At 42.7% G+C, this 15,762-nt stretch overlaps 1 protein-coding gene across 4 annotated transcripts in view; it reads right to left on the minus strand.

Annotated features, from left to right (window-relative positions):
• Positions 1–7,859: 7,859 nt before the first annotated feature.
• The window catches only part of EPS15L1 (epidermal growth factor receptor pathway substrate 15 like 1), a 302,041-nt gene continuing 294,138 nt past the window's right edge, over positions 7,860–15,762 (minus strand). For all 4 annotated transcript variants that reach the window (XM_077475481.1, XM_077475483.1, XM_077475480.1 and 1 more), the window contains one exon: positions 7,860–12,984. Coding sequence is in view for 1 of the 4 variants with exons in the window: in XM_077475483.1 (XP_077331609.1) it covers positions 12,973–12,984 (12 nt within the window). In the remaining 3 variants the exon portion in view is untranslated. The remainder of the gene's footprint in view (positions 12,985–15,762) is intronic.

A 15,762-nucleotide genomic window follows, 5' to 3' on the forward strand; every position in this document is an offset into this window, starting at 1 on the left:
AACTTGCACTGTTTAGGAGATATTCAGAGTATATGAAGCCAGTGACATCACCCGTGCATGCACTCCGAAGGTCCGGCAAAGCATGCTGGACCTTCAGAGCCCTTGCTGTAAACAGAGGTTCCCACACTCATGCACGGGAGTGACGTCATTGTGCCCCAGGCCACTCATGTAGACGGAGGCTGAGAACCGGCAGGAAGACCAGGTGAATATGAAAGCCCTCTCAGCAGTGACAGCATGAAGCTGGAGGGCTTCATTTTAAGGTAAGTCTCTCATAATATGAGATGCACATTATGACATTGCCTTGCAGGGATTTTTTTAGCTTTAAAGTGGAGTTCTACCCTAAAGTGGAACTTCCGCTCATCGGAAACCCTCCCCCCCTCCGGTGCCACAGTTGGCACCTTTCGGAGGGGGTGCAGATATCTGTCTAAGACAGGTATTTGCACCCACTTATGGGCATAGACTCTCACGGGAGTCTATGCCTCTTCCTGTCCCACCGTGCTGTCTGCTGGGACACACACGGGTCCCAGAGACAGCACAGAGCACTCTCATTGCACTGCGCGACTCGCACATGCTCAGTAGGGAACCGGAAATTGAAGCCGCAACACTTCACTTCCTGATTCCCTCACCAAGAATGGCGGCGGCAGCAGCTGAGAGCTGAGCGATTGATCGGCCTAGGCTGCCGACATCGCTGGACTCCAGGAAAGGTAAGTGTCCATTTATTAAAAGTCAGCAGCTGTAGTAGTTGTAGCTGCTGGCTTTTAATAATTTTTTTTTTGGGTGGACTCCCTCTTTAACTGCAGTTTACTACAGTTTTACTACAGTTGTAAACAAATATATGTGTATACATAATTTTGGGGGGAAAATTAGAAAAAATCTGTGCTTAGTAAAAAATAAATAAAAAAATCTGCAGCTGAACACCATAACCAAGATACTAGGCACAAAAAAATATATAAGAAAAAAGTGCAGCGCTTGGCCAATAGATATGAAAGTGACCATAAAAACCCGAAAGTGCAAAAAAAATATATGCCAAAAAACTGTGAAACCAAATACACAAACACTATTAAAAATAAAAAGTAAACTCAAGTGTCCTTAGATAAAGTGCAAATTTAAATGTCCATATATAAATTCATACACGAAAAAAATATATGTATATAATGTCCGATATATGTGTGAAAATAACTGTGTAAATAGCTGGAACTTGATTATTCAATCAAATTGTATTTGACCACATGGACCCGTCACCTCTAAACACCACTATTAGATGGAGGCCAGATCCCCAGTGACCCCCCGGTTAGGGGAGGTCAGACTGTGCAAATTCGATCACAGGTCACATAGACGTTCAGATATCCAGATCCCGGAGATTATCCTGATCTTTCGGATGTCTCGCAATCCTCGGATTCGCCCGATTGTTCTCAGCACGCCTCCAAACGAAGTATCACCATGAAAAAACAAAAATGCGCCAAATCGTGTGATATGGTTTCAACAAAAATTTATTAAAGCCGAATGCTCAAGCGCACATAAAACGACTCCACCGAGTCACAAGAATAAAGGAGTACAAGTATTGTTTAAAAGCGAACGAAAATGCTAGCAAAAATAGAAATGAAAAAACTCATCCACGTGAGTTTGTATAGCGATCGCATATGCACAATGTACCCCTGATGACGTCAGACCTTTGACGAAACAATCGTCTGGTAGCCACGCTCACACCCATTGTGCATATGTGATCGCTATACAAACTCACGTGGATGAGTTTTTTCATTTCAATTTTGTCTATTTTTGCTAGCATTTTCGTTCGTTTTTAAACAATACTTGTACTACTTTTTTTCTTGTGACTCGGTGGAGTCGTTTTATGTGCGCTTGAGCATTCGGCTTTAATACATTTTTGTTGAAACCATATCACACGATTTGGCGCATTTTTTTTTTTTCATGGTGATACTTCGTTTGGAGGCGTGCTGAGAGCAATCGGGCGAATCGGAAGATTGCGAGACATCTGAAAGATCGGGATAATCTCTGGGATCTGGATATCTGAACGTCTATGTGACTTGTGATCGAATTTGCGCAGTCTGACCTCCCCTAACAGGGGGGGGGGGGCACTGGGGATCTGGTAAGCCTCTATCTAATAGTGGTGTTTAGCGGTGACGGGTCCACGTGGTCAAATACAATTTGTTTGAACAATCAAGTTCCAGCTACTTCCACAGTTATTTTCACACATACACTGGACATTATATACATATATTTTTTTTGTGTATGAATTTATATATGGACATTTGAATTTGCACTTAATCTAAGGACACTTGAGTTTACTTTTTATTTTTAATAGTGTTTGTGTATTTGCTTTCACAGTTTTTTGGCATATTTTTTTTTTGCACTTTCGTTTTTTTTGGTCACTTTCATATCTATTGGCCAAGCGCTGCACTTTTTTCTTATACATAATTAAAAAAAAAAAAAAAAAAAAATCAATGTGTTGATCAAAATGTTATCCAATAGTGCACTTTTGTGTTAAATGTCCATTCCAACAGTGCTCATTTATTAATAAAGTCCAATTTTGCAACATCAAAAATCCATCCAATGTGGTTTAGCTAACACTCCACACCAAATCACCTTGTGACAAGTGAAACCAATTCCCAACACTCGTTTGCACTCACAACTCAATGCTTATCTAATTAGTGATAAGCAACATTGCACTTAGACTGTGAACACAGTTTCTCATAGGCTTCCACTCCTCATACAGTTCCCCTTCCCCGGAGTTCCCAGGTGGCTCGCAAAAAAGAAAAAAAAAAAAGAAGAAAACCAAGACCCCTTTCAAACTGGGGTGGTTTTCAGGTGCTTTAGCTCTGGAAATAGCCTCTGCTAAGCGCCTGAAAACCGCCTCTCATTCATTTCAGCAGGGGCGTCGCTAGGGGGTGGCTATTGGGTCTATAGCCCCGAATCTGGGGCCCATAGGCCCGAATCTCTTGCCGCAGGGTCCCTGCCTAGCCAGCAGGTTGCTGCTGTGGCTGCTGCGGCAGGCAGGCTGCATGAGACAAGCGGAAGAGAGGAGAGAAGTGAGTGGGCGGACAGGCAGAGATGGCATCTCTCTCCGCCCGCTTCACATCAGCGCTCTTCACAGTCAGGCCTCTTCAATGTGGGAGCAAGGTGCGGCAGGGAGCAGAGAGATGACATCTTTCACTGCCCACCACACATCAGCACTCTTCCACCCTCACAGTGTGGTGGAGTGGGGGTCACGGGCTTCCTGTCAGTGGTGCTCCACTTTGCAGCCAGACCCCTTGCTTCAATGTCAGAGGTGCAGCGAGATGACATCTCTCACTGCCCGCCCCGCATCACCGCTCTTCTGCCCTCACTAAATGGACCAGTGCTGCCAGCCTGCCACGTAGCGTCAATGCACATTTGGTAGCACTGACTGGCATGGCAAGTGACAATCCACATCTCGTGGCCAGTGACATGGCAAGGGACAATCTACCAATGGTGGCATGAGACGTGGCAAGTGACAATCTACCAATGGTGGCAGGAGACGTGGCAAGTGACAATATGCGAATGGTGGCAGATGTGGCAAGTGACAATCCACATCTGGGGGCAGGTGACAGTGGCAAGTAACATGCTGCATCTAGTGATAGGCAGTGGCAGGAGCTAGGGCAAGTGACACGCCCAGGGCTCCCACTGATTCTGCTTTACGGTGAATTGAACCACCTTATTGTATATTAGAATGTAACAATAGAAACAATGGGCTTCAATCACCATATCAACCATGGTGCCATGATAATTGAAGTGCTTACACCAGCCATTGCATGCAAAATATGGCTTACCACCGGCATGCAACCATCCCCCCCCCCCCCCACGCGCGCGGACCTGCAAAAAGGTTGGTGACCGCTGCTTTGGATCTTTTGCAGACATGCCAACACCCCTGCATTTCAGTGTGACTTTTCACACTGGATGGTGCCCTTGCAGGACATTCTGAAAAGTCTGGCAAGCAGCATCTTTGGGGTGGGTTGGGAGCGATGTATACAGCACTCCAAAAATGCCCTGCTCATTGGAATAAATGAGCAGCACTTTCAAAGAAACTTAAAAGTGCTTTAAAAGCGATGCAAAATAGGATTTTTTAACCCCTTTCTTGGGGTTAAAAGCACCCCATTAGAGGCCGAAAGGTGGTACAAAAGCGCAGCTAGAACAATCAGCGATTTAGCACTAACTCAGCCCAGTATGAAAGGGGTCTAATAGTGTAATTTCACTAACACAAAATACTTATTTAGATCCCAGTTAAAATGGCCCTCCCATAAAAGACAACCCAACTTCACAACTGGTCCCCTCGTTCCGCAGATAGCGATGCGTCACGTCCGGTTGTCGTGCGGTCCAACCCCAACGTACTTCGTCTACCAACTTTTTTTAAGGGCAATCGGCCACGTTGTGAATTCCAGGGCAAGAGTCTATTGATTCTTACGGCTGGGATTTGACAGCCTTGTGCATATAGCTGCACCATACAATGCAATGACAGGCTGTTAGCGGCCACAGCTATTTGTGATTGCCTGCGGTGATTGTGACTGGATGCATTTTTGCGTGTCAGTAGATTCCTGCCACAGCTAGCTAAACAAATACATAATTGTATTAATGAACAATACCTTCTTGGTTGTGTTTCTGTCCTTATTTGGACACATCTTCCAGTGCCAAGTGGGTTCCTACTGAAGCTGCAGAAGATTTATTTTTAAATCACACACATATGGCCACTCAGATGTGAATGGGGTCCAGTTTCTAAATAGGATTTCTCAATCGACTCGAATGCTTCACTTTCAAGGTTTCAATGAAAAGTGATTTGAAAAAAAAAAAAGTTTGCTTTCTTACGTCAGAGTCTCCGGGAAAGAGAACAGTGAGCAACACAGCAGTGGAATCACCAATCTCACTCCAGTCTATGGAGGTAGCAGTGCCTTAGATCTCACACTACAGATTAAAGAATGTATGTACAAGAGTGCCTGGGCACCCTCACATACCAGAAAGTATCAGAGATTTAATTAAGATCTATACTTGTGAACAATGGCTATTAAGGCCTAATGATGTCCTTAGGGTCAGGAACCTTGCAAAAAAGAAATGTTCATCACTGGACAAGTGTAAGGTTGTCCAAATGTTTGCACAATGCCACTATTTTTTTTCTAACATTTGCAAGTATGTAGTTTAACCACTTCAATACAGGGCACTTAAACACCTTCCTGCCCAGACCAATTTTGACCTTTCAGCGCTGTCGCACTTTGAATGACAATTGTGCGGTCATACTACACTGTACCCAAATGAAATTTTTATCATTTTTTTCCCACAAATAGAGCTTTCTTTTGGTGGTATTTGATCACCTCCACGGTCTTTATTTTTTGCGCTACAAATAAAAAAATACCGAAAATTTTGAAAAAAAAAATGTTTTTTTTTGTTTCAGTTTCAAAACTTTGTAAATAAGTACGTTTTCTCCTTCACTGATGGGGCTACACTAATGGGCACTGATGGGCACCAATGAAGTGGCACTGATGAGGAGGCATTGATGGACACTGATAGGCGGCACGGATGGGCGACACGGATGGGCGACACGGATGGACACTGATAGGTGGCACAAATTGGCACTGATAGCTGGCACGGATTGGCATGGATGGGCGGCAGAGATGGGCATGGATAGGCGGCACAGATGGGCATGGATAGGCGGCACAGATGGGCATGGATAGGCGGCACAGATGGGCATGGGTGGGCACTGGTGGGCGGCACAGGTGGGCACTCATAGGTGGCACAGGTGGACACTCATAGGCGGCACAGGTGGACACTCATAGGCGGCATTGGTGTTATACTGTACTAATGGATGCCAATCAGTGCCAAACAATAATGCATGCCAATCAGTGATGCCCATTGTGGGCACTGATTGGCATCCATTATGGGCACTGATTGGCATCCATTGTGCTGACCATTGGCATCCCTGGTAGTCTAGGGAGGATTACCTTTTCCCTGGTGGTCTGGTGGCATCCCTGGTGGTCCAGTGTGGGCATCCTCGGGGGGGGGGGGGGGGTGTGCTGATAATCGATCAGCACAGACCCCCCCCTGTCAGAGGAGCAGCTGATCGGCTCTCCTCTACTCGCGTCTGACAGACGCGAGTGAGGAAAAGCCGATCACCGGCTCTTCCCATTTACACTGTGATCAGCCGTGATTGGACACGGCTGATCACGTGGTAAGGAGTCTCCGTCGGAGACTCTTTACCGAGATCGTAGTTGCCGGGTGTCAGACTGACACCCCGCAACAACGGTCGCCGCCATGCGCGCCCCCGGGGGCGCGCAGCGGCTCATAATCCTGAGGACGTCATATGACGTCCGGTCAGGATTATCAAACCACTTTGCCACCGTCAATTTGTAATAGGGCGGGCGGCAAGTGGTTAACACACTGGTCTCTGCAGAAGTTAATACTTTTTACTTACAAAATGGCTTAATATGTAATGTGAGCCAAACTCTTCTATCCATTACTGGTATCCATTATTACTATCAAAAACCAAGAGTTTAGTCTTGAGCCTGGTACGCACTAGTCTTTTTTTTTTAACCCAGCGAGCTGAACGGGAAAAAAAAAAACAGTACGGGGGCTCCTCCTGAGCGCTTCAAACAATCCAATGTTAGTACAGCTATCTCCCCTGCTGTGCTATTGTCTTGGCAGAGCGCGCTGATTGGATGCCGATTGGCAGACTATACTATATAAAAAAATAAAAAAAAAGGATTTTATAGGCAAGTCAAAATTTATATTTTCTTAACAGCACAGTACAGGGCACAGGACTTTAGTCTTAACAATGGGATGTCCAAAGGCAGTCCAACTAAGATTTGGGCAACACAACAAATGCCAACAGTTCCACATAACAACTGGACAAACAATACTTGAAATACTTGGAGAGCAAGTTGAACAACCTATGCCCATAAGTAGTATCAGAGAGATGGCCTAACGAGGAGTAGCAACTGAGAGATGAACTTAAACAGTGCATAGCACATACAGACAACAGAAAAAAATCCTGGGAGAGGTACAGGAGCAGGAAAGACAAAAGGCAGAACAATGTCCTGGTTAAGTTGAAGAAAGGATAAACCACAAATGGTAATCCAGGTATGTGACTAGGTTACCTCAAATAGACAACCGCATGGGGCATCCCAGACAGATTTCACCCTCCCGGTGGGTATACCTCGAAGAGCTCTTCAGGGATAGGGCTCCACTGTTGGCTGACCATGGACCTGGATCTGTATAGCACCCTGCAGTTAACTAAACACCATGCACCAAGGTGAGCATAAACACAGAATCCAGTGCCCAAAGCAACTTTACAGGCAGGCCCCACATCTTCCTGCAGGTGGGGTCCAGGTACGGTTTCTCAAGGCTCAGCCAAGGCGTCAAATAATTCAGAAAGTTTCTAAAGGAAAACCGACGTGGCTTTGGAGCAGCTAGGGATCTTGATATAAAACTCTTTAGGCAAAAAATCTCCACATGTAAGAGGTAAGCTTCTCTAGGGGAGAGAAGCTGTCCATCACCTAAGGACACTAGCAAGAAACTGAGGTTTGCTAGAAATAGGAGGGGTCATATGGGGGGTGACTGCTGCTTTGTTTTTGCCAGCGTCTAATCACATGAAAGTGGCTGCATAAAAAAAAAAAAAAAATCACATTTAAGACTGTCCTGTACAATTAAGAAAATACATTTTAGTTTTGATGAAGTGCATGGCAGTCTAGATAATAACAGGTGTACTTTACTTTAAACTAAATCTGTGCTAGGTTGTAAAGTGACTTGTAAACCCTTCAGAATTGAGTTATGTCTATAAAAGGGATGAAAATATTCAAGGGAAATAAAAAAAACAAAACAAAAAACACCACAACAGTGACAGATTCCAAAAAAAGTAATTTTTTCATTTATTATATTAAAACAATAACATTTCTCTTATATTAAACAATATACACACAATGGATTAATATTTCATATATTATCCCTTCTGCTGTCCTAACAGCTATTGTTAAGTATTCTGAAACTGAAGGGTACCTGTGGTTGAGAGGGAACATTTAACAAATTCTTGGCATTTAATGCTGAGGGTCAAACTACGTGCAAAAAAAAACAATGTTTGAGATGGTAGTAAAAGGGCACTAATGAGTTATAGACCTTTCTTATTCCAGCAGACACAGACAACCCGCATTCCAGTTTTGTTTTTTTCAGATAGCTTACTAGTGACGAATATAAAAACTTTTTTTTTTTTTTTTTAAGAGGAGCCCATCTGAAACATTTTCAGGAAATTTTTGAGCCCTAAGGAGGATGACCAGTGGGCTTTAAAGTAAACCTGTAGGGTTACATAGACATACAAGAAGGAAGGAAGTAGGTAAAGATGGCATTTACTTTTTTTGTTTATGTTTCCTGAGCAGACCACATTGCAAAACAGCATGGCAGAACTTTGACATTTGCACACTGAGTGCCCCATGCTCAGGAGAACCTGAGAAAGTCTGGGACAGTAACAAAGGTGCACACAAGCACCTCTCAGTAATTACTTTACACTACAGGTACACTTTGACTTGTGTTTAAAGCCCAGTTGACACTTCCCATTACTATAGATCAGTGATGGCGAACCTTGGCACCCCAGATGTTTTGGAACTACATTTCCCATGATGCTCATGCAGTGTAGTTGAGAACTATGGGCAATGTAGTTCCAATACATCTGGGTGCCAAGGTTCGGCATCACTGCTATAGATAGGTCTACCGAATGTGCATCAAAAAGGTACATATGGTCAATGTCTTACTGTTCTAATTCCTCTAATTACTGCTCAGCACCAGCCCAATATTCATGGTACTGGCAGCAAGCTAAAGCCTCGTACACACGGGCAGAATATCAGGTGCTATTGGCTGGTTCAATAGAAACTGGCCCACATTCAGCCTGTCTGTATGGCAGCTGGTCCGGCTGTTGAAAGGGCATGACTGAAAAAGGTCTGCCGATCAGCGATCTCAGCCAATGGTTAGTACAGTAGCTCCTCCTGAGCTCTTCCGGTTTTTTTTGTTCTGCATGCTGGGTTTAACAAAAAAACTAACTGCTAGTGTGTACCAGGCTTAAAAACAAGGACCCCTGTTCTCTGTGTGTCCACACTCTGTTTATTAGAGAGCTTTAGCTCCGACTCAACATGAGAGATGTGGTGTTGGGGGTAGGGTGTGATGGTCCACTGCTCCCACATACATAACAGTGGTTCTTCTTTGCAGTCTGTAACTGGATTTTTGGCTGGTGAAAAAGTAATTGGAAGCATAACATTAATAAGACATTTGACATGTACCTTTTTGCTGCACATTCAATACATTCAGCTCAAGTAATCAGAAAATTTAATAGGGCTTTAAATGTTGAGGCGTTAGGGCTGTTACCATGACCCAGTGCAAGGTCTGAATGTTTGTAGCTTGCTAGGTATCGAAGCCAAGATCAAAATGACAGTCTTAAAGTGGTTGTAAAGCCTTAAGGTTTTTTTTTTTTTTTTTACCTTTGTGCATTCTATGCATGAAAGTAAAAAACCTTCGGAATGCAGCCCCCCCCCCCCCCCCCCCATACTTACCCAAGCCTGATCCAGCAGTGGCTCTCTGCCTCCTCATTGGCTGACACACAGGAGAGACTTGGGACGAGCACCGTTCCATGTGTCTTATGGACACTCAGAGCAGGCATGCACGAGTGCCCCCATAGAAAGTGGCTTGCTATAGGAGCACTTGACAGGGGAGGAGCCCAGAGCACCAGCAGGGGATATGAGAAGAGGAGGATCTGGGTTGCTCTGTGCAAAACCAATGCACAGAGCGGGTACGTTTAACATGTTATTTTGAAGGAAAAAAAAATTCAGCCTTTAGAAATCCTTACAGCTTGCACCTTAAACCTATTAAATTTCCAGTATCACTGTGTTGCAGCGCCTAGAGGTGCCAGAATCTAGCATTGCAGTGTGGGAGGGGGTGAAGTCAGGCACAAACTTAGGAATTTGAGTTGACAAGTTTACTTTAACCACCACCTTTCCCAGCACTGTATACTCATTTCCTTTGCTCTCACTTGTCACTTAACATGGCCATACATGGATTAAAATTTGGCAGGTTCAGCTGGGACTGGTTGAATTTCGATCCATGTATGGACACTGTGGTTGAACAGAAGTTGATTTACTGACTTCTAATGCATGGGCAGCTTCAGTTTGGTTACCTGGAAGCAGGGGAAACTGTGGAAGCTACAAATCATTCAAGTTGTAGCTTACACAGGCTTGTAGACTCCTCCCATGTCATGGTGTTGGTGCTCTACCTCAGAAGTACCATGCAATTTCTTCAGTCCTGAACAGACAAGTAGAGCAGAGAAGGAAAGGTATGTGCTGCTGACAAGCAAGTGTGTAAAACATAAATCCAAGAATACAAATGTAATACATTGCAACGGACCAGTACGTAGATGTGCTGGCTGCATTCGGTTTCTATTTTCACATGTTCTCCCTTTATTGTCACCAGGTGCCAGTTAAAGGAGAAGTACAGCCAAAGCTTGGTGTTGCTGATGTCGCTGGGGAAAGATCACGACCATTGATCGTGATCCACCCAGATCCCTGGACCGGCACCCGGCTCAGACTCTCAGCAAGCTGCTGGGAGCCTAGCCAGCCGCTCTAGTCCTCCCCTCTGCAGCCCAGCGCTCCAGTGAGCATGCAGGGGGGGGGGGGGGGGGGCAGAGCAAAGAGCCGGTGATTTATAGTCATCAGCTCTCTTCTCAAGGAGTGCTGAGAACTGAGTGATCAGCAGCCTTTACCCTCTCAGTCCTCAGTTTTAGAGCCCATACACACTATTACATTTTCTGCAGATTTTTGTCTTCAGATTTACCAAAACCATATAATATGAAGTCAAACCTTAAGAGTTTCAATTTGTATGAAATCAGGCAGGCCCTTGCACTACATGGTTTTGGTAAATCTGACAAAAATCTGCAGAAATTTAATAGAGTGTATGGGGTTTAATAGCTGGTGGGGGGCAGATGCAGCTTTGGATCACAGCTGCATCCCCCTAGGTAAGTATGATTTAAAAAAAAAAAACTTCTCTTTTAAAGCGGAGGTCCACCCTAAAGTGGACCTTCCGCTCATCGGAACCCTCCCCCCCTCCGGCGCCATAATTGGCACCTTTCAGGGGGGAGGGGGGTGCAGATACCTGTACAGTACAGGTATCTGCACCCACTTCCGGGATAGCTCTCTGCGGAAAGGGGCGTAGATTACGCCCCTTTCCGCAAGTGCCCGCCCCTTTCCGCAAGTGCCCCGCTGCCTGCTGGGAAACACACAGATCCCAGAGGCAGCGGGGACCGTCCTTATTGCGCAGCGCAACTCGCGCATGCGCAGTAGGGAACCGGGAAATTAAGCCGAAAGGCTCCATTTCCTGATTCCCATACCCAAGATGGCGGCGGCAGGACCCGAGAGACGATCTAGAGATCGGCTTCGGGTGCCGACATCGCGGGCGCGCTGGACAGGTAAGTGTCACTATTTTAAAAGTCAGCAGCTGCAGTATTTGTAGCTGCTGGCTTTAAAAAAAAAAACGCAGAGTCCCGGCGGACTCCCGCTTTAAACACTTCCAGTCCTAGGGTGACAACGCTCACTCTCTGTACAGTATCTCTAGAGGAACAGTGTTGACACTCTAGGACAGAAGGTGTGCTAGTACTACAGAACTCCCCCACATCCTAATCAACACAGGTTAGGGAGGAAGTCTTAAGTTCACAGAGGTGAATTGAGAGCCACCACTGCTTGAAATAAAACTTCAAAGTGCAAAGGAAAATGAGGAACATATTGGATTGCTGGTAGGATCAAAAAGTAATTTTGTTTCGCGCTTACCAAACAGATGTATCAAAACGCTTTTAATTGTGTATTTAAAAACCAAAAGGAAACCAAATAAGACATTTCTTAGGTTTTTCAAACACTTTAAAATGTATGCATTGTCCAAACTTTATTTTTTTGTTCTGTTTTAGAACCAACTGGGTAGATTTATATTCCCCAATTAGGTGACCATTGACAGAGACGGAAAGTGATGAGAAAGCCAAAATCAAAGTTTTTAGCAGAAAAAGTGGTGAGGGTAAATCTTCCAAAGGGAACACCTGTTCTGGTGACAAATGCCTCAGAGCAGCTTTAGATGTCTACTTCACAGTAATATCGGCAGTTTAATGAGTTACAATTCATTTTAAAGTGTCCACACCTCGACTGCATCTACAAATGTCCTATCCCCACATGGACTAATATAAGGCTGATACATTCAGCCAGTCATCAGTGCAGACAGCACTAAATTAAGAAATCTCTGTAGAAAACAAATTGGGACACGCCTGTATTCGTGGTCACATTGTGGTTACTGCATGACAAACGTTGCAGAGTAAATGCACCACAGCAAAAATAAGTATGTACCCTTCAAGTGAACGTCAACAATACATTACAGGCAAGGGAACTGTCACCAATATATTTTCTCACTTCACATATTTGCATTTTGGCAGCATAGTGATTAAATGACACATACAGTTTCAAAAAACACTTTTGCTAACATTTTTATTACAAAAAAAAATGGCAAGCTGTTCAATAAACCTATAACAAGCGGTAACATTTTTATTGAATGCATCAATGATTTTCTGATGTAAAGTAGCTATGCACAGATACGGGGGGGGGGGGGGTTGAATTTTCATTATTTTATCAACATGGAAAGCTTCCCTGTTTTTTTTCTCCTTATGGACTGTATCCAGCAAGGGAATAGCTTCAAACGAACGATATGTTTCTGTATCTGCACACAGTAAAGTGCATTAGTCTCATATTTTCACAAATGTTTAAAGGTACAGGTAAATACATCACAATGAGTTAAGAGGTCAGTCCACCTAAAACGAATATTGTGAAGGCTGATGGGCTGAGTCTCTCCCTGGATTCTTAAGGGCAGATTCACATTATTGTGGTGCATCAATGGGCATTTCCTTGTGCAATGGCTGTGTTGTGTTAAGGCATCCCATTCATTTGAATTGGGCTATCGATGCACCTTGAAACAAGAAAAAAAAATGTGACTGCACTATTTTTTTTTTTTAGCAAGTATTCACATGTATGCATAATGCTGCACTATAGCACAGGGGCATTTCACTTACTGTATGTATATGGTGGGTTGCCATTTAAAAAGGATAGCACGGCAACACAATGCACATTTACCCATTTATTAGCACTTGTTTCAGCAAGACAATTGTGTGAATGGGCTCTGAAGGGCCCCAGCAGTGAGATCTTCCTGCCATAGTCCCATGTCTGTTCCTACCCACCCTAAAGTTTTAGTCCTACTACAAAGTGGACTATTCTCAATGATATACAGTAATTGGCACAGTACTCAAACAGGCCTGGGAACTCAACGCCAAAGTCAAAAAGAGATGTGTCATTAGGTGGTTTAACTCTCTAGTGTCTACCAAAAACTAAAATATAACTTTAGGGTGGATTGCCCCTTTCATGTTCTAATAGGAACAAGAAAAAAAAAACTAATACAAAATATATATGTCATGTTACAGCATTTGGTTCAGATGAAAATCAAGATCATCTTTATGAGGGGTCTGCATATAATGTTTTTTATTAAGGCGGTTTTGCTATTCACCAAAAGATAATGAAAAAACAAAAACAAATCCCACAAAGAAAATAGTATTGTAGGTGTGAGGTTTGCATACCGTGTGACTTCTAAGTAATATCTCCTCACCACAGCATTAAAACCACAATGGTACTCGTTAACCCTTTGTTCCATATTAACTCTTCAAAATGTGCATTATTTTAAAGATTTGCAGTAATGCAAAGCCTACACAATGGAAAGGATGCCAAACAGACAGACTTCATTAGATTTGGGTTTGAGCGTTGTCTAACCTTGCACCATTTGTTTAATAATCTGCTGAAGTTGGTTGCTATTGAACTATTATTGTGTATGGCGATTAGGCACAGTTTATACAATATCCCAGAGTTCGGTGTATAAATAAAAGACATATTATAAATCAAACGTAATGGCTTTTCTAAAAAAAAAAAACTTCACTTTCACAATGACAAGAACATTCATCTCTCTTACTGATCTTCAAGGGCCAGTAAATGTTTATGAATGTCAGAGGAATCTTTCTTTAAGGCATTAAAGCAGATCTTCACTTCATCGGAGGACCACAAACACTATTTAATAAATTTTTAATATTGAAAGCAAACTCCTCCATCCATGACTCCATGCATTATTTTGTTGAGAAATCACTTTGAAAAACAACCCACTAGCATTTCTGGCTGTGGCCATCTTGAGTAAGGGCAAAGAAACCAAAAAGTAACTGAAGAAATGTAAAAAAAAAAAAAAAAAAAAAAAAAAGACATACACGTATTCTGTTCCAATAAACATGAACAGGTCTTCCCACACGAGGATGCGCAGAACACCTGTGCACCCTGTGCGGCAAAACATGGCCCTTTGGTGTACGTTTAGGTTTGCCCCTGTGTACAAAGCTTAATTTTACTAGTGCATCCAACTAAATGCCCATGATCCTTCCATGAAGCAAATTACATGTGTGATGAGCAGTTAGGTGGAAGCTGTGGTTCTCTGGACTGCTTGTTGAACGAAAGAAAATGAATGATTTATGGCCCGAATCCAGCTTGCTGTATATCTAAAAACAGCACATTAAACAGAGACTCAAATATAAATGGTACCGCTTTTTAAGATGTGTCATACATGCGGTTAAGTGGGTAACCGCCTAAGAATATAGTAATTATGTTTAAATTCCATTAAGATTGGCACCACAAGCCATAAAAACACATTTAGAAATGCAGATGTGTGAATGGGCCTTGACACTACTATATTCATTTTTTTTTTTGGTCCCATATGAAATAATTCTATTATTCAATCTTTGATCAGGCTACTATGAAAGACAATCTATATAATGATTACATAGGTATCAAATATATATATATATATATATATATATATATATATATATATATATTCTGTAAATATTGATAGGCTAAAAGAAAAATGGGCACATTTTCCATGTATTTTTAGAGGATATATGCTCATTTGCACGTTTACATGCAATGTGCACCAAAGGCCAACTCCACTCAAAATATGTATTTCGGTTTTTGAACAGAAATACCAATTACATTTTTATTTTGCAAAAAGTATTCTTTCCTTGCAGTATTTTGCGTCTCAGTTCCTTCCCCCCAAAGGTGTCACGCTACTAATGCTAGACGTCACACATTACTAATCTTTTCTACATTATGGAAAATCTACGTAGGAGTGTATCAGCATAATTTGCCACTGGGTTCTATCATGAACATCACCAAGGGCCCATGTCGATGGCATTCACTTGAGATGCTCCTGAGGTCATTCATAATTAATTTGCAATTGCATTTGACCTGCTTCAAGTGGGTTTTGTGATTTTTTTTTTTTTGCCCATACATTTGTGTAGGGGTGCAAAACACATCTGACGCAAACACCCATCAATACAGGCTTCTAAGGGGTTTACATTAGTGGGCAAAATTGTGAACACCTGTGATAAATTAAGGCTTTTTTCAATTTGATCTGAAATTTTGTCCGTAAAATGTGCTTAAACCCATCACGTCATAGATTATTTTATTCTTAATGTAATTCTAAATCAATTGACAAAGTAATACTATATATCCAAAACTGTTCAACATAAAAGGGTTTTACCAAACAAAACAAAGAATTCTTGATTCTTAGTAAAAGATTGCTAGAATGTCATGCTGACCAATGGGAGTATTAACTGTTTATTGATAGGTTACTTGCAGACAAATAGAATTTTTTTTGAGACTA

The sequence above is a fragment of the Lithobates pipiens genome, unplaced genomic scaffold (genome assembly GCF_037356315.1).
Source record: "Lithobates pipiens isolate NorthernLeopardFrog02 unplaced genomic scaffold, aLitPip1_a1.2 Scaffold_13, whole genome shotgun sequence".
Lineage (NCBI taxonomy): Eukaryota > Metazoa > Chordata > Amphibia > Anura > Ranidae > Lithobates > Lithobates pipiens.